This window comes from Schistocerca gregaria, chromosome 6 (genome assembly GCF_023897955.1).
Source record: "Schistocerca gregaria isolate iqSchGreg1 chromosome 6, iqSchGreg1.2, whole genome shotgun sequence".
Lineage (NCBI taxonomy): Eukaryota > Metazoa > Arthropoda > Insecta > Orthoptera > Acrididae > Schistocerca > Schistocerca gregaria.
Window position 1 is genome coordinate 5,255,650 of NC_064925.1, and position 19,308 is coordinate 5,274,957.

General features: G+C 47.4%; 1 protein-coding gene across 1 annotated transcript in view; it reads right to left on the reverse strand.

Moving 5' to 3' along the window:
- LOC126279135 (protein FAM151B-like) overlaps positions 1–1,293 on the reverse strand; it is a 379,014-nt gene extending 377,721 nt beyond the window's left edge. The window contains exon 1 of the mRNA XM_049979636.1: positions 922–1,293. Within this exon, the coding sequence (XP_049835593.1) occupies positions 922–1,234 (313 nt within the window). The 5' untranslated portion in view covers positions 1,235–1,293. The remainder of the gene's footprint in view (positions 1–921) is intronic.
- Between the last annotated feature and the right edge of the window lie 18,015 nt (positions 1,294–19,308).

A 19,308-nucleotide genomic window follows, 5' to 3' on the forward strand; every position in this document is an offset into this window, starting at 1 on the left:
CGCTGCAGTCTGGAACCACGAGACCGCTACAGTCGCAGGTTCGAATCCTGCCTCGGGCATGGATGAGTGTGATGTCCTTAGGTTAGTTAGGTTTAACTAGTTCTAAGTTCTAGAGGACTAATGACCTCAGAAGTTGAGTCCCATAGTGCTCAGAGCCATTTTTTTGTGTAAGAAGGGTCCTGAACTTCAAATTATGAATATGACATAACTTGCAAAAAATCACATTCACTACTAGGGCTTACGTTTTACTCAAAAATCCACAACAGTTACTGAATGTAGTATAAGAAATCATTAAAAGCAGAAACTAATTTTTGGAAAATTTTAAAATAGTACATGACTACATTACGATGTATTCAGAAGGTGAGCATGTAATATCCCTTCCCCCCCCCCCCCCCCCCCCGGCACTCACCACCATATTATTGCGAGGGGTAAGCCCGTCTTGCATTGTATGTCGTTAAATGTAGGATGAGCATCTGCCGGATGCTCTCGCACTCTATCTATTAGCACTATTCGTTTATGGTCCCATCGGAACGGACACTGAAACTATGTACCCGTAAGGTATCTATGCAAAGGTGGTGGAAAACTGCCCTCAGGAGAGAAAGATCCGAGCTCGTTTTCCGCTACGAGATGCAATTTTAGTCTGCCACGAAGTTTCACTGCTGAACGCTCTACACTGCAGACGAGATTTCTTCGTGTAGTTCTGGCTTACGTACACTGCGTGGTAACGTGCAGCTTTATTTAGTATAGTAATGGTGGAGTAAGGCCTGTAAACCGAGTGAAGAGCGACCTTAGAGCGACGGAGATGTGCATCTGATTGGCCGGGCGGTGACCGGCGATCGCGCCCGCCTGCAGGTGGGGCCACACCCCGCCCCGTGCCCGTCAGCCAACAGGTACGGCAGAGAACCCCGGCTCTGTACTCACCGATGCTGAGGATAGCCGGCAGCGCTGCCAGCAGCAGCCACAGACGGACGTCCGCCTTCGCCATGCCTCGCGCCATCGCCACCTGACTTGCAGCTGGAGCCTGCTCTGCTGGTATACGGGAGCTACTGCTGCTGCTGCTGCTAACCGCTGACAAGTCCGTCCCGCACTGGCTGCGCCGCCGCCTCCAGGACCGGCCAGACCCGGCTATCGGGTCGCGCGGGGGGAGGGGAGGGGGAGACCGGCCGGCAGGGTGACGCGGGAGAGGTGGGGGGTGCTGGGTGGCGGGCAGGCGCCACCCCTCCCCGCCCTCCATCGTAGCGCGGCGGTGGCGGCGTTGCCTTGTCCTGCTGCTCTCCCTCGCGGCTGCGTCACGCCACAACCGTGGAGTAGCGCAACAATTGGCCGCTGAATAATCGAAGTATCTGTGCCGTGGCCTGGCAGCGGCAGGGGCGAGCGTGAATAACCCGCCAGTCGCACGCTGCCGCCCTCTACCTCCCCACTGCCGACGCTCTACTGCCACTTCTCAACCCGGCAACGTATCTGCTCTGCACTGTGAACTACAGCAACGGCTGTTCCACTACATCCAGGAAGGAAGCCCTTAGCGCTATTTCCGTCCGCACAAATGTACGTCAACTTGCAAAAGACGGCGACTGAACAGCACCTGAAATAAAACGTAGAGACAAGTATCCCTACTATGCTTTTTCAATTCATGCTTTTTAATTGAGTCACAATTAATACCGAAAATGGACACGGTTGAATGTATAAGATGATACAAATAATAATGTGATCTCAAATAAAGGTCCGCTACGGGTGTTGCACATATAACTGCGTATATGTTATTACTCGCTACCACTGACTTACGTATGAAATTTCCTCCTATGTGTTCGTATGTGAAATATAAACTCTTGGTATACGTCGCTAGCCGGCCGGTGTGGCCGAACGGTTCTAGGCGCTTCAGTCTGGAACCTCGTGACCGCTACGGTCGCAGGTTCGAATCCTGCCTCGGGCATGGATGTGTGTGATGTCCTTAGGTTAGTTAGGTTTAAGTAGTTCTAAGTTCTTAAGTTCTAGGGGACTGATGACCTCAGATGTGTAAGTGTTCAGAGCCATTTGAACTCTCAAGAAACCGACTGACAAATCAGTATTTTTCAGGCATTTAAGAGGGAGGAAACTGGATCTTTTTAATGGCTTCTTACAAGTCACCATTCGCCCTCCAAACTGTTAAAAATACTTCAGACCCCCAGGCCTCCCCCCCCCCCCCTCCCTTTTTCTCTACAAGCTATAGTGATGTCGTTAGTAGCGCCTCTCCTCACATACAGAACACCTATCATCATTACACAGCTGCAATACCAGAGTGGACACAACTAGCAACTTGACTGTATCGCCGGCCGCGGTGGCCGAACGGTTCTAGGCGCTTCAGTCTGGAACCGCGTGACCGCTACGGTCACAGGTTCGAATCCTGCCTCGGGCATGGATGTGTGTGATGTCCTTAGGTTAGTTAGGTTTAAGTAGTTCTAAGTTCTTAAGTTCTAGGGGACTGATGACCTCAGATGTGTAAGTGTTCAGAGCCATTTGAACTCTCAAGAAACCGACTGACAAATCAGTATTTTTCAGGCATTTAAGAGGGAGGAAACTGGATCTTTTTAATGGCTTCTTACAAGTCACCATTCGCCCTCCAAACTGTTAAAAATACTTCAGACCCCCAGGCCTCCCCCCCCCTCCCTTTTTCTCTACAAGCTATAGTGATGTCGTTAGTAGCGCCTCTCCTCACATACAGAACACCTATCATCATTACACAGCTGCAATACCAGAGTGGACACAACTAGCAACTTGACTGTATCGCCGGCCGCGGTGGCCGAACGGTTCTAGGCGCTTCAGTCTGGAACCGCGTGACCGCTACGGTCACAGGTTCGAATCCTGCCTCGGGCATGGATGTGTGTGATGTCCTTAGGTTAGTTAGGTTTAAGTAGTTCTAAGTTCTAGGGGACTGACGACCTCAGATGTTGAATCCCATAGTGCTCAGAGCCATTTCAACCATTTGTATACGTCGCTAGCAGACCGCTTCAATCTAATCCATGGCCAACCTCACCAGTAAATACAACATTACACTGAAGAGCCTAAGAAACTGGTACACCACCCTAATATCGTGTACAGCCCCTCCAGCACGCGGAAGTGTCGCAACACAACGTGGCATAGAGTCTACTAATGTCTGAGGTAATGCTGGAGAGGACACCATAAATCCTGCAGGGTATCCATAAATCCGTAACAGTACCAGGGGCTGGAAATCTGTTCCGAACAGCTTGTTGCATGGCTTCCCAGATATGCTCAATAATGTTCATGTCTGGGGAGTTTGGTGGCTACCGGAAGTGATTAAACTCAGTTTTGTGGCAATTCTGCGAGTGCGGGGCGTCGCATTGTCCTGCTGGAATTGCCCAAGTACGCCGCAATGCCACAATCGGCATGAATGGATGTAGATGATCTGACAGGACGCTTAAGTACGTGTCACTTTTCAGGCGCGTATCTAGACGTATATGGGGTCCCATATCACTCCAACTGCACACGACCCACCCCATTATAGAGCCTCCACCACTTTGAACAGTCCCCTGCTGACATGCAGGGTCCATGGATTCATCAAACTGCCTCCTTACCCGTACACATTCAACCGCTCGATACAATATGAAACGTGACTCATCCGACCAGGTAACGTGTTTCCAGTCATCAACAGTCCAATGTCTGTGTCGACGGGGCCAGGCGAGGCGTAAAGTTTTGTATCGTGCACTCATCAAGGGAGCACGAGTAGACCTTGGGATCTGAAAGCCCATATCGATGATGTTTCGTTGAACAGTTCCCACGCCGGCACTTGTTGATGGCCCAGCATTAAATCTGCAGTAATTTGTCGAAGGGCTGCACTTCTGTCACGCTGAATGATTCTCTTCAGTCGTCGTTGGTGCCGTTCTTGCAGGATCTTTTAGCGGCCGCAGCGATATCGATGATTTGATGTTTTACCAGATTCCTGCTATTGAAGGTACACTCGTGAAATGATCGTACGGGAAAATCCCCACTGCATCGCTACCTCGGAGATGCCGTGTCCCATCGCTCGTGCGCCGACTGTAACACCATGTTCAAACTCACTTAAATCTTGATAACCTGCCGTTGTAGTAGCAGTAACAGATCTAGCAACTGCACCAGACACTTGTTGTCTTATATAGGCGTTGCCGGCTGCAGCGCTGTATTCTGCTTGTTTACATATCTGTGTACTTGAATACGCATGCCTATACCAGTTTCTTTGGAACTTCAGTATATTTCAGTACGATATACACTGCCTGAAAAAGACAGACAAGCACGAAGAAGACGTAGTCGGATATCAGTGTGCGAGGGATGTTTGATAAGTAATGCAACACACTTTTTTCTTATAGCATGTTGGTTCCATTTAGAATTCGAATACACTATATTACTCGCCACTCCTGTGGCTACAAACCCTTGTTTTTTAACATAATCTCCGTTCAGTGCGACAGCCTTACGCCGTCTATCTGGAAGGGCCTCTATGGCCGCACGATACCACTCTAAAGGTCGAGGTCGGGGTCAATGTCTCGCTGCATCAATAACCTCCCCATCATCCACGTACTGCTCCCTCTGTAATGCATTCTTCACTGGTCCAAACAAATGAAACTCGGAAGGTGCGAGGTCCGAATGCCAGGAGGCACACACCACTGATTACCCCAATCGGTGGACGAGTGTGTCAGCACTACCAAGAGAGACGGCCAGTTGTGCAGCGAGGTGTCTCTGAACCGTCGATCACCTCGAGTGAGTGTCCGCACGTTACAACATTGTGGGAGTCACAGCTGTGTCCGGCCGGGCGCTACGCGTGAGATCGGACACGACGCTATCTTGCTACGAGGATGACAGACGCCTCACCCAACGACTCACCGTGTTTTTGTTAACTGCCAGGTCTCCGCAGACGTTATGCAAGAGTCTACGAATCTCTGTGATGCTCTGGTTTTCGACCTAAAATACTCAATTACAGTCCTCTGCTTGGAACGCACCTCCATTACCCACGTCACTTTGGATGCTACGTATAGCGCCGCTACCCATCCCAAACTCTAGACCCTGACGCGCGAGTATTCCACGATGTCTCACAAAAAAAGTTCCTTATGTTTTCAACCGACACTGGCCGAGAAGAAAAAAGTGTTGCGTTACTTGTTGAATGCCACTTGTAACTTCTTTCAAATACTCGCCATCGGTGGATTTTGTAACGGGACATCCTTTTCTAGCATTACTTTTCCTCAACTGTAGTTGTCAATGCTATTGTTATTTTTCGAATTTTGTACAGGTCAGTATTAGCTCAGTTGCTGTTCTGAAAACTTTAATATAATTTTATACACAGTATGTTATACACACATCAAAAAAAGTTTTCCATCACCCCTGTTCCGAGAACTCCTGAAGATAGATGTTCACTGTGGATAGTGTATCACAGACACAGTCTCTTTGACTGTTCAGAGATGTCACTAGACCTGCCCAAAGATGTAAACAACCTTGTGTGTGCAGTGCCTATTAGACGGAGGCGCTGATTCCACCAGCAAGGAAGTACACAGCTCGTATTGTCTGTAGTTCAACCATGCCTAGACGGCCAATACCGCGCTTCGATTGCGTCCGCATTGTTTCTTTGTGCCAGGAAGGGCTTTCAACAAGGGAAGTCTCCAGCCGTCTCGTAGTGAACCAAAGTGATGTTGTTCGGACATGGAGGACACACAGAGAGACAGTAACTGCCGGTGACATGCCTCGCTCAGGCCGCCCAAGGGCTACTACTGCAATGAATGACCGCTACCTTCGGATAATGGCTCAGAGGAACCCTGACAGCAACGCCACCATGTTGAATAATGCTTTTCGTGCAGCCACAGGACGTCGTGTTACGGCTCAAACTGTGCTCAATAGGCTGCATGATGCCCAACTTCACTCCCGACGTCCATGGCGAGGTCCATCTTTGCCACCACAACACCTTGCAGCGCGGTACAGATGGGCCCAACAATAAGCCGCATGACCCGTTCAGGATTGGCATCACGTTCTCTTCACCGATGCCTGTCACATATGCTTTCAACCAGACAATCGTCAGAGACGTGTTTGTAGGCAACACGGTCAGGCTGATCGCCTTAGACACACAGTCCAGCGAGTGCAGCAAGGTAGAGGTTCCCTGCTGCTTTGGGGTGGCATTATGTGGGATTGTCATGGAAGGCGTCTAACGGCTGTACGATACTTGAATGCCGTCCTCCGACCCATAATGCAACCATATCGGCAGTATATTGGCGAGGCATTCGTGTTCATGGACAACAATTTTAGCTCCCATTGTGCACATTTTGTGAATGACTTCCTTCAGGGAAAAGACATCGCTCGACTAGAGTGGCCACCATGTTCTACAGTCATGAATCCTATCAAACATGCCTGGGATAGATTGAAAAGAGCTGTTTATGGACGACGTGACCCACTAACCCCTCTGCGTGATCTACGCCGTTGACGAGTGGGAAAATCTGGACCAACAGTTCCTTGATGAACTTGTGGATAGTATGCCACGACGAATACAGGCATGCATCAATGCAAGAGGATGTGCTACTGGGTATTTGAGGTACAGGTATGTACAGCAGTCTGGCCCCCCACCCGTGTAGGTCTCGCTGTATGGTGGTACGACATAGAATGTGTGGTTTTCATGAGCAATAAAAAGAGCGGAAATGATTTTTATGTTGATCCCTATTTCAATTTTCTGTACAGGTTCCAGAGCTCTCGGAACCGAGGTGATGGGAAACTTTTTTTGGTGTGGGTATTTCAAGCTAAAACTTATGAAAAGGAATTACTTTATAAAATATTTTAGTTTCGTTGTTATAATCGATAATTACTAGTTCTGAATGTACTGTTAAATTTTTTTTAGAAACATTTGAAATTACGAATTATTTGCACACTTAAAATTTCTATTATTAGCTACGCAGTCCTTTACTGCTTACTATGTTTATTTCAGGATTCATTTATGACATAGTAATCCAAATTAATAATGTGACGAAAACCAGTAGGGATTCATTTTTTAAGGAAAATTGTAATCCCTTTGGAATATTGTTAATTCCGCGGAGTGTCAGAGTCGTAAGCTTGCCTCGTGATGGGGCGTATTGTTGAATAATAGATGCGAAGAATGTAATTTCGGCTTCGTTAGTGTGAAAAATTAAAATACTGTATGATATACGTAAGTGAGAAAATTGTTGGAAATTCTGGAACAACAATCTTCCAACTTATTTAGCTCAAACCAACGTGAGGACCTATGTTAGATTTTTATCTTCTGGAATCAGACCCCTAGACAAGAAGGAGCCATCTCAACATGACAAGCTGAGTAAACTTAAAAGTTTATTGTAATCTTCGTCCCCTCTAAAATCTTCATAGAAGGAATTATTAATTGCTTGGACTGGGCATTGTTTAATGCGGACAAAAGACTGAAGAAGGAAGGAGGGGGGAGATTACAATATGTAAATGATTATAGTTGCAGTTCTCTGAGACATTCTGAAAGGCCGCCATAGTGCACGGTGTTGTTCGTGTTTGGGTTGTTATCAGGTCGGGTAGGGTTTACAACGACAGTAAATAGCGTGATGCTGAGTGATGACTGTGAAGGGCACGGAGGCGCCACGTATTCGCGTGGGGTAGTATTATCGGCACGTGACAGAATTTCATGGTCCCTCATTGTGGTCTCCATTAAGCTAACTGGTCCAGCCGTGCAACGTTCAGATTTGTGGAGCATTCGGATGTGACAGTGGCCCAATGGTGGACAGCGCGAGAACGAGAGTACGGCTGTACTCGTCCTCAAGATTCTGGTCGATCGTGTGTGACCAACATTAGAGAGGACGCCATGTCGTGCACCAGTCACATTGTAACCTCTTAGCATCGGCGACTGCCGTTTGAGAGCAAGTAATTGTATCCTCATAACATCCTGTGTCACCCCGTGCCATTGGTCGTAGACCGTCAGCACCCGACCCAGGAAACGAAGGTACCGTGCATTAACACCACAGCTCAAGCGGCTGCATTTGGGATGATGCCGTGGACAAGAAGCATGTGCTGCCGATGACGTAGCAATATGGTCTGCAACGAATCGCGGTTCTGCGCTACTCTCAGGCGAATGTGACGGAAACTTGAAGAGAGCTGCCGTTCTTCCAGTGGTCTGGAGAAGCATCGCGGTACGACTACTGAAGTCAACTAGCGGGGAGCTACAGGGTATGAACGCAGGTCACGGATCGTACTGCTTGAGGCAACTCTGACGACACAGCGGTCTGTGTCTTCATGTGTTACCTCTCATGTGAACGTGCCGTGGTGACATTTTTCTGCGACACAAAGCCCGTCTCAACTTGTCACATATCTGTGTGACGCTGAGGTGCGCCCGCGGCCAGCAAGACCCTGTACCCGACACAACGCATGTGGGATCAGCTCAGACGTCAACTCTGACCTACTGGCAGCGGTCAGGGTATCAACGACGAGTTACGACAGTTACCGCCCAGCTTGCCTCAGTAGAGGATACGATGATTCTGTGACACCAGTCCAAGCACCAATGCTAGAGGGAGGTACTATGGTATGTCACACTGCCCAGTTCTTTGAAAATTTGACTCGATTTTGTAATAACTAAAAAAAAAAACGTAACATACTCTCTCAAGCCGTCAAGTTTCATTTCGTCCTCTTCCTTCCTTTTCGAGATTTCGTTAATAATGCTTCCTCTTTATATAGTCTGGACATATTTATATAGCATATACAATGAGGAGCCAAAGAAACTGGTACACCAGACTAATAATGTGTAGTGCCCCCGCGAACACTACGCGGCATGGGCCCGACATATGTCTGAAGTAGTGCTGGAGAGAACTGACGCAATGAATGCTGTATGGCAGTCCATAAATCCATAAGAGTACGACCGGGATGGAAATCTCTCCTGAACAGCTTGTTGGAAGGCTTCCAAGATATGTTCAATAATATTCATGTCTGGGGAGTTTGGTGACCAGCAGAAGTATTTAAACACAGAAGAGTTTTTTGGAGACACTCATAGCAATTCTGGACGTTGGGATGTCGCATTGTCCTGCTGGAATTGTCCAAATACGAGGCAATGCAGAATGGACAGGTGACCAGACAGGATGCTTACGATCGTGTCACCTGCAGGAGTCCCATATCTCTCCAACTCCACGCGACTCACACCATTACACGGCCTCCAACAGCTTGAACAGTCCTCTGCTGACATGCAAGGTCCATGGATTCAAGAGGTTGTTTCCATACCTGTCCACGTCCATCCGCTCGATATAATTTGAAAGTAGACTCATCCGACCAGGCAACATGTTTCCAGTCATCAAGAGTCCAATGCCGGTGTTGACGGGCCCAGGTGAGGCGTAAAGCTGCGTGTCGTGCAGTCATGAAGGGTGGGCGCGTGGGCCTTGTGCTCCTAAAGCGTTCGTTGAATGGTTCGCACGCTAGCACGTGTTGATGGCCCAGCCTTCAATCTACAGCACTTTGCAGAAGAGTTGCATTTGTGTCACGTTGAAAGATTCTCTTCAGTTGTCGTTGGTCCCATTCTTGCAAGATCTTTTTCCAGCCGCATCGATATCGGAGATCTGATGTTTTATCGAATTGCTCATATTCCCAGTACATTCCTGAAGTGGCATTACAGAAGAATCCCCATTTCATCGCTATCTAGGAGATACTGTGTCCCATCGCTCATGCATTGGCTATAACACTACGTTCAAACTCACTTAAATCTTGAGAACCTGCGATTGTAGGAGCAGTAACCGATCTAACAACTGTGCCACACACTTGTCTTACCCGACCGCTGTGGCCGAGCGGTTCTAGGTGCTTCAGTCTAGGACCGCGCGACCGCTCGGTCGCAGGTTCGAATCCTGCCTCTGGCATGAATGTGTGTGATGTCCTTAGGTTAGTTAGGTTTAAGTAGTTCTACGTCCTAGGGGACTGATGACCTCAGATGTTAAGTCCCATAGTTCTCAGAGCCATTTGAACAAATTGAACTTGTCTTATATAGGCGCTGACGATCACAGCGCCGTATTCTGCCTGTTTACATATCTGTGTATGAGTACTCATGCCTATACCAGTTTCTTTAGCGTTTCATTCCATACTTAAAAAGAAATATAGCGTATGTCCGTCCAAACGGTTATTAGAGGATCGCGAAAAAATCAGTTTTACTTTCTTGTCAACCACTGTATGTTGTTGCATTCGCAGATTTTGAAGGAAGTTTTCGACAATGTTGACTGAACTATACTCCTTGAAATTTTGAATGTAGCGGTGATAAAATACGAGGAAGGAAAGGTTATTTATAACTATAGAAGAATGCTGAAGATTTTATGGGATACAACGCGTAACTGATGAGGAGGTATGTGGGAAAACAATAAATTTGCGGCAGAAACTGACTAAAAGGAGGGGTCGGTTCATTCGACACACCGTGAGGCATCAAGGTATAGCCAATTTGCTAGTGGAGGCAAGTGTGCGAGGTGAAAATTGCAGAGGGACACCTGAATATGAATACAGGAAAAGGGCTCAAACGATTGTGGGTTCTACACCTACATCCAATACTCTGCAAGCCACCGTATGGTGCTTGGCGGGGGGTACCTTGTGCCGCTCCTAGTCATTTGCCTAACTGTTCCAATCGGAAATTGAGCGAGGGAAGGCGACTACGTATATGACTCTGTACGAGCCCTCATTTCTCTTATCTTACCTTCCTGGTCATTACGTGAAACATACATTGGTGGCAGCAGAATAATTCTGCAGTTAGGAAATGATGATTCTCTAAATTTTCTCAATAGCGTTCCAGGAAACCCGAGCGAGGTGGCTCAGTAGTTAGCACACTGCACTCGCATTCGGGAGGACGACGGTTCAATCTCGCGTCCGGCCACACTGATTTGGTTTTCCGTGATTTCCCTAAATCGCTCCAGGCAAATGCTGGGATGGTTCCTTTGAAAGGGTAGGGCCGACTTCCTTCCCCATCCTTCCCTAATCCGATGAGACCAATGACCTCACTGTTTGGTCTCTTCCCACAAAACAATCCAAAACCGTTCTACGAAAAAGAATGTCGTCTTCACTCTAGATGTTACAAATTCGAGTTCGTGAAGTATGTACACAATACTCACATGTTGCTCGAAACTTTCTGTAACAAATCCAGCAGCCTGATGTCTTTCTTTAATCCGACGTGGTGGAGATAACACTCGAGCAGTACTCAAGAATAGGTCGCCCTCGTGTCCTACATGTGGTCTCCTGTACAGATGAACTACATTTCCCTAATATCCTGCAAATAGACCGGAGTCGAACATTCGCCTTGCGCACTACCGTCCACACGTGCTAGTTCCAGGTCATATCGCTTTGCATCCTGGAACCTAGATATGTAATTACACAGAACTGTGTCAAGCAACACGCTTCTGAAGCTGTACTCGAACATTACGGGATTGAGAATGAGATTTTCACTCTGCAGCAGAGTGTGCGCTGATATGAAACTTCGTGGCAGATTAAAAACTGTGTGCCGGACCGAGACTCGAACTCGGGACCTTTGCCTTTCGCGGGCAAGTGCTCTACCAACTGACCTACCCAAGCATGACTCACGCCCCGTCCTCACAGCTTTACTTCTGCCAGTACCTCGTCTCCTACGTTCCAAACATTACATAAGCTCTCCTGCGAACCTTGCAGACCTAGCACTCCTGAAAGAAAGGATATTGCGGAGACATGGCTTAGCCACAGCCTGGGGGATGTTTCCAGAATGAGATTTTCACTCTGCAGCAGAGTGTGCGCTGATATGAAACTTCGTGGCAGATTAAAACTGTGTGCCGGACCGAGACTCGAACTCGGGACCTTTGCCTTTCGCAGGCAAGTGCTCTACCAACTGAGCATTTGTAAAGTTTGGAAGGTAGGAGACGAGGTACTGGCAGAAGTAAAGCTGTGAGGACGGGGCGTGAGTCGTGCTTGGTAGCTCAGTTGGTAGAGCACTTGCCCGCAAAAGGCAAGGGTCCCGAGTTCGAGTCTTTGCTTACTCGTGTGCATCAACTTACATGTGAATAATAGGTTTCAGCTATCAGTCGTCCTTTTTAAATTTTATTGGCAGATCGACATGCAGCTAGAAACTAGCCATTCTCAATGCACTATCATTTTTGATCAATGCTCGCAGGAGCAGAGTCAAGTATACTCGTGTGTGTGATCAAAACTGTTTATTTGCACTCAGTCTAGCTACTACACTGAAGGCTAATTCTAAACACCGAAAAAAAGCAAGTCAGTGTCCGAGTGCATGAGGAGAGAGCCAACAGAAATGGCAATCACTGGCAGCGTAGTAAAGGAATGACTTTGAGAACAGCACTGCAAGAGAGAGAAACAGACTTTTCGGAACCCACCCACGGCTGGCGAGAAGCGAGACAATGTTGGCACCCCAACGATCTGACTAAGAACTCCCCCTACGTTCAAAAGCACAGGTTTTTAAAGGATTGTAGCGGCGTACCATTTCTCCCTTCCTATAGTCGGTCCAACAACCCGCCGGCGCTTTAAAGGCACCGGCCAATCTGACGAGTGGTTCTGCATCTCAAGGCTGGCTCTGGCCAACCGCATTCAGATTGCTTCCCTTCTACTCAGTAGGCGGGCATGTATCTGGACTTTGGACTTTACTTACGCCGACTCCAAGTTTGGTAGCAACAGCGTTCAGCTGAAGGCTAAACGTCATTGCCCGTCCTGTTATGAGCAGAAACACCCATTGCGTTACGTCACTCGGCCTCGTTCGCAGTCCTTTCGTCAGTGGGGACCGCTGTTGTAGCTCTGCAACCAGCTTAAAGCCACTGACGTCAAGGGGCAAGAGTCAAGCTTGCTGCGCCTTTTTTATGACCATCTTCTATTGTGACGCTTTAAAACAGCGTCTAGGCGGTGCTGAACGGAGTTACCAGTTAATTATCTGAAGTGCAACTTCTCTCCTGGGAGAGCTGTCTAGAGCGTCCGCAATTTGCAGAACTCTAGCGTTACTGTTAACTCCTGTAACTTAAATGCTGACACATTTGCTTGCTCTCTGTGTTGTCTTCCAGGTTCCCTATCTTGGAGTGCCCTAAGTGGCTTCCAACAGCCACAAGCTACACGACGTAGGAGCCAATATATCTTCAATATATAACACGGCCAGTGACAAGTGTAATGCGCTGAGAATACATAGAAAGATACATCCCTTACCATTTAGCTAGAATATAGCAGGTCAGCAACTGGAAGCAGTTAAGTAAATAAATTATCTGGGAGTGATTTAAAATGCAATGATCATATCAAGTTGATCGTCGGTAAAGCAGATGCCAGACTGAGATTCATTGGAAGAAACCTAAGGAATTGCAAACCGAAAAGAAAGGAAGTAGGTTTACAGTACGCTTGTTCGCCCACTGCTTGAATACTGCTCAGCAGTGTGATACCCGTACCAGATAGGGTTGATAGAAGAGATAGAGAAGATCCAACGGAGAGCAGCGCGCTTCGTTACAGGATCATTTAGTAATCGCGAAAGCGCTACGGAGATGATAGATAAACTCCAGTGGAAGACTCTGCAGAAGAGACGCTCAGCAGCTCGGTACGGGCATTTGTTAAAGTTTCGAGAACATACCTTCACCGAAGAGTCAAGCAGTATATTGCTCCCTCCTACGTATATCTCGCGAAGAGACCATGAGGATAAAATCAGAGAGATTAGAGCCCACACAGAAGCATACCGACAATCCTTCTTTCCACGAACAATACGATACTGGAATAGAAGGGAGAACCGATGGAGGTACTCAAGGTACCCTCCGCCACGCACCCTCAGGTGGCTTGCGGAATATGGATGTAGATGTAGATTCGAGTTTCTCCAAATGTCTTACAGAGTATCCGAATGACCTCAGGAGCAGTTTTAGGTAGAGCTCCACCGTTCATCAGAGTAGTTGAGTGGACCAGGGATCACGTGTTGGAGAAGCAGGTCATAGTAGTGTATGTCGTTGGCGCTGCATGTCCTTTGGATCCAAGTCCGTACTAAGGCACCGTACCAGGAGCGGCGCATACCGGCAAGTCATCACACTAACCCTACTAACGACGCGAATCCTGCAGCGCAAAGTCTGAACACCATGCCTATAAAGATGAGTACTCGCAAGTTAAATTGTTTTCCGCGTACTGTGGCTCGAATAACGAAAGTTTAATTGTAAGCATCCTGTATTTCCAACACTTCAGATCATCTGGTAAGTGCTGACAAGAATATAATTTGTTCTTCCAGTACCTAGAACCGTATGAAAGGGAGAGCTGTACACTTCACTTTTGAGATGACCTGAGGCAGAGAAATTTAGGTCAGGCGATGTTGGAGGCAGAGGTACAGATCCATCCAAATTAGACCATACTGGCGCTTTAGACATCGTCTTAATCAGCAGCAAAACGTGCTGGTGCCGCGTCATGCATGTAAGACATTGCGGAACTATTGCCCCAAGCTCGCAATTTTTGCCAAGTTACATGGGGTCTTCGTAGAAAATTTGAAATTTCTAACACGTTTGTAGTTACTTGGGCAATATTTCGCCGGCCACTGTGACCGAGTGGTTCTAGGCGCTTCTGTCCGGAATCACGCGGATCCTACGGTCGCAGGTTCGAATGCTGCCTCTATCATGGATGTGTGTGATGTCCTTAGGTTAGTTAGGTTCAAGTAGTTAGGGGACTGATGTTGAGTCCCGTAGTGCTGAGAGCAATTTGAAACATTTGACATTTCACAATGAGGTCAGTGACGGCGAGTAACAAACATTTCCAATTACCTCTCGAACGATTTGTTTGAGGAGCCATGTTTCCTACAACGTTTCCATTATTAATTACGATACACACTTCATGTATATGTAGACACGGAGATGTCAGAAATGTGTAAGAAATTACCTCTTAAGGTTCCATAATACTGTCAAACGTTAAAGAAAGAAGGTTGTACCATTGACGTGAATATTTTACGAAAATTTGTAACTTACTATGTGTATATGACGACCAGTTGAGCTGCACCGTGGAATTACGGCGTCTTTATACTGAACTAGCCTTTATTTTTTATCATTTGGCCCTATAGAGAGCATGTAGAATCATGTCGACGCTTTATTATTATCTTACTGAAACTCTGTGCTTCACTACTGGCACAACAAATGAGGGCAAGTAACGTTCTCCAGGCGTTCGCTAAACCCAAATCCTTCGATCGGACTGCGTGATGCATCACGTTAAATCACTAGTTTCCAGTTGCCTACACTGTCCAGTGGCGTCGCCACCTCAAGCGTCGCTTAGCATTGATTACAGAAATGTGCTGCTTATGTGGAGGTCCTTGAGCACTGAACATAACTTTTTTTAAAAACTTCGTCCGCACAATTATTCTACTGGCTGGACTGCAGCTACTAACTTGCAATGTGCGAGTGATTACTTCCGCTGTTTACGCGCATATATTTTTTTTTATCCTCCTTTCGCAATGCTGACGATCCCAGCCCGTTAGTACATTAGGTCTGCTTGGTCTTGGTCTAGCTTTGTTTACTAATTCGTGTTTCACCTCTCACTCACGTCACCAACAGCCGACTTCGGCAGATTCACAAGGGTTGGAATGTTCCAGGTGGATTCTTTGGCAGGTGGCATGCAGGCAGAGACCGCATCTCTACTGACATCTCAATACACGCCGCCTCCTTTTACCATGAAGCGCCAAAGAATCTGGTATAAGTATGCGTATTCAAATACACAGATATGTAAACAGGCAGAATACGGGGCTGCAGTCGGCAACGCCTATAAAAGACAGCAAGTGTCTGGCACAGTTGTTAGATCGGTTACTGCTGCCACAATGACAGTTTATCAAGATTTGAGTTTGAATGTGGTGTTATAGTCGGCGCACGAACGATGGTGCACAGCATCTCTGAGAGAGCGATGAAGTCGGAATTTTCCCTTATCACCCTTTCACGAGTATACCGCGAATATGAGGAATTCAGTAAAACAACAAATTTCGGACATCGCTGCGGACGGAAAAAGATCCTGCAAGAACGGACCAACGACGACTCAACAGAATCGTCAATGTGACAGAAGTGCAACCCTTCAGAAAACTGCTGCAGATTTCAATGCTGGGCCATCAACAAGTGTCACCGTGTGAACCATTCAACGAAACATCATCGATATGGGCTTTCGGAGCCCAAGGCCCACTCATGTACCCTTCATGACTGCGCGACGCAAAGCTTTGCGCCTGGCCTGGGCCCGTCAACACCGACATTGAACTGTTGATGACTGGAAACATGTTGCCTGGTCCGATGAGTCTCCTTCAAATTGTATCGAGCGGATGAACGTGTACGGTTATGGAGCCAACCTCATGAATCCTTCGATCCTGCATGTCAGCAGGGGACTGTTACCACTGGTGGACGCTCTGTAATGGTGTGGGGTGTGGGGTGTGTGCAGTTGGAGTGATATGGTACCCTTATAGGTCTAGATACGACTCTGACAGGTAACATGTACATAAGCATCCTGTCTGATCACCTACATCCATTCATGTCCATTGTGCATTCCGACGGAGTTTGGAAATTCCAGCAGGAAAATGCGACACGCCACACGTTCAGAATTGCTCGAGGAGCACTTCCGCTGACAACCGAATTCCCCAGAGATAAACATTACTGAGCTCTGGTGAAGCTACGACAGGCCCAGCAAGCCAGTAGTCGATTATGATTTCTGGTGCCTCGGAAAGGACGGATTTAATTGACGACGAACTGTCTACAAACAAGGACCAAGATTTGGAACATTAAATATACAAACATTGATTGGAAAGGTGGAGGAGATGATAGACGTGATGGAAAGAAGTAGGTTAGACCTATTGGGGTTAACTGAAACGAGATGGAAAGGAGAACGAAGGAGTGAACTGAGGAAAGGCTGCCGACTGTAGTGGAGTGGAAATGAGAAGGGAAGGATAAATGGAGTGGGAATAGTAGTAAGAGATGGATTAAAAGACGGAGTGAAGAGAAAAAGTGATAGGATGATGAGGACCAACATATCACTCAAGGGGATGACCATAGAGGTAATACAAGTGCATGCACAGCAGGTGGGTTGCACTTCTGAGGAGAAGCAAGAGTTTGAAGGGGAAATGGAGAAGCAGATGGGAAGGAAGATTATGATAGAAATGGGAGAATTAAACGCACACTTTGGAGGAGAAAGACAAGGCTCCGAAAGTGTGCTTGGATCAGAGGGTTGGGGCTGCCGAAATGAGGAAGGTGGAAGACTATTGGTGTTCTGTCGAAGAAATGGCTTGCTGGTTGGGAACTCTTGGTTCAGGAAAAGATAGTGAGAGGAATAGGAACATCATTGACATTAAGGTAATACCACCAGAGTCCTTGGATAGCGACCACCGTTTGCTGGTAATGAACCTAGAGGCACTAAGGATAATAAAGGGACAGAAAACCAGGAAAGACGTATAAGGGTATAGAAGATGAAGGAGGAAGAAAGCAGACTACAGTACCTACAAGTAGAAAAGGAAAGCATCCCAGAGGATGAACCGAAAACGGTATAAGAGAAATTGGGTAGATTCAAGGGAACATTAGTAAGTGCGGCGGAAGCAGTATGTGGAACGACAAGCAACAAAAACAGATGGAAAGGAACACCCTGGTGGAATGATAAAACAAAGGATGTAGTATAGAAGAAGAATAGAGCCTTTGGGGTATGGTTCCAGAAGAGAACAGTAGAGATAAGAGAAGAGTATCAAGCAAGAAAAAGAAGCAAAAAAGAGTGATGGCGGAGGAGAGAAGAAAGTGGATGGAACAGTGGACCAGAATATGTGATTTGAAGTTTTCCTGGCGTATTTCCAATTTGAACAGGTCTCGGGTATCCGACCGGGCTGCGTCGTAATTTCTCCACAATATTTCGGCAGACGTACATGTTGCCATCTTCAGGTGGTTCCTGATGAATGCTGAGTTGTTCCTCTCGGCGCCCTATATATACTAGCCGTTATCCCCTCCACCGTTCCTCTCCTGGGGTCTTCGCTGCGCCCGGCGCGGCGGCTACTGCAGGTGGTGGGGGAAGCGGCGCCAGGGTCGAACTGGGGCCTGCAGTCTCCCTGCTGCCGCCGTCGGGGACAGTCCTCGATGTCTGGGGCCGCATCTTCTTCTCCAGACTGAGTGCAGGGTTCCAAGCCTGACTAAGTTGAAGGCCGCTGTCTTTATTAATTAGATCGTCCTGTAGTTGGATTTCGATGGCCTCTTTAGTAACGCAGTCCCAGAAGTAGTAGGATTGACAGAGTGCTTTCGTTTCTTCATAGTCCGTAGTACGGTCAGTCTTTACACAATGGTCAGCCACGGCTGATTTAGTGGCCTGGCGTGATTCGGTATGACGCACCTCCCTTCTACAGTGCGGACTGTCTCCCCAATGTATGATTTTCCGCACTGACAGGGAATTTGAAAAACGCCTGGTTTTCGAAGGCCTAGGTCATCTTTCACTGAACCCAGAAGAGTCAAGGTTTTTGCAGGGGGTCGGAATACACATTTCACATTGTGTTCCCCCGGATTCTACCGATTTTTCTTGAGGTGTTTCCGACAAACGGAATGCACGTCAATGACTTTTGTTCTTCTGTTTCTTCTTCTTGTTCTTTTGGCGCAGTCTGTCTGAGTGCGTGTCTTATTTGCTTCTGGTTGTACCCATTTCTCCGCATTGTTGTCTCGAGGTGCTGCAGTTCTGCTGCAGATCGATTGTGCCCTGTGAACAAGTGTGCGCAAAACGCCTTCACGCTGGGAGTAGTGGTGGCAGCTGAAGGCCTTTAGGTACAAATCAGTGTGTGTAGGTTTTCTGTATACACTGTGTCCCAGCTTGCCGTCAGGTTTCCGTTTCACCAGGACGTCAAGAAACGGCAGGGCACCATCCTGCTTCACCTCTATCGTGAACTCTATGTTGGGGTGCAGCGGGTTGAGATGTTCGAGAAATTCATTTAAGCTGTCCCGTCCATGTGGCCAAACAACGCACGTGTCATCCACGTAGCGGAAGAAACAAGTTGGTTTTTGTTTGGCTTCTTCTAGTGCCTTCTCCTCGAAATTCTCCATAAAAAAGTTGGCTACAACCGGCGAAAGGGGGCATCCCATGGCGACGCAATCTGTCTGTTCATAATAATTTCCGTCGAACAGGAAGTATGTTGAGGTGAGCACGAACTCGAAGAGCCTTGTTAGGTTGTTGAATTTCTTGCTTATCAGATCGATGAAGTCTTTCAGTGGTATCCTAGTGAAGAGTGACACTACGTCGAAGCTCACTAACAAGTAGCTATCCTGGAGCCGAAGTTCTTATATACGTTGCACAAAGCGGATGGAATTGCGGATGCGGTGTTGGCATTTTCCCACAAATGGACTAAGGAGACCTGTCAGGCGTTGGGCCAGTTCATAAGTTGCTGCTCCTATGTTGCTGACTATT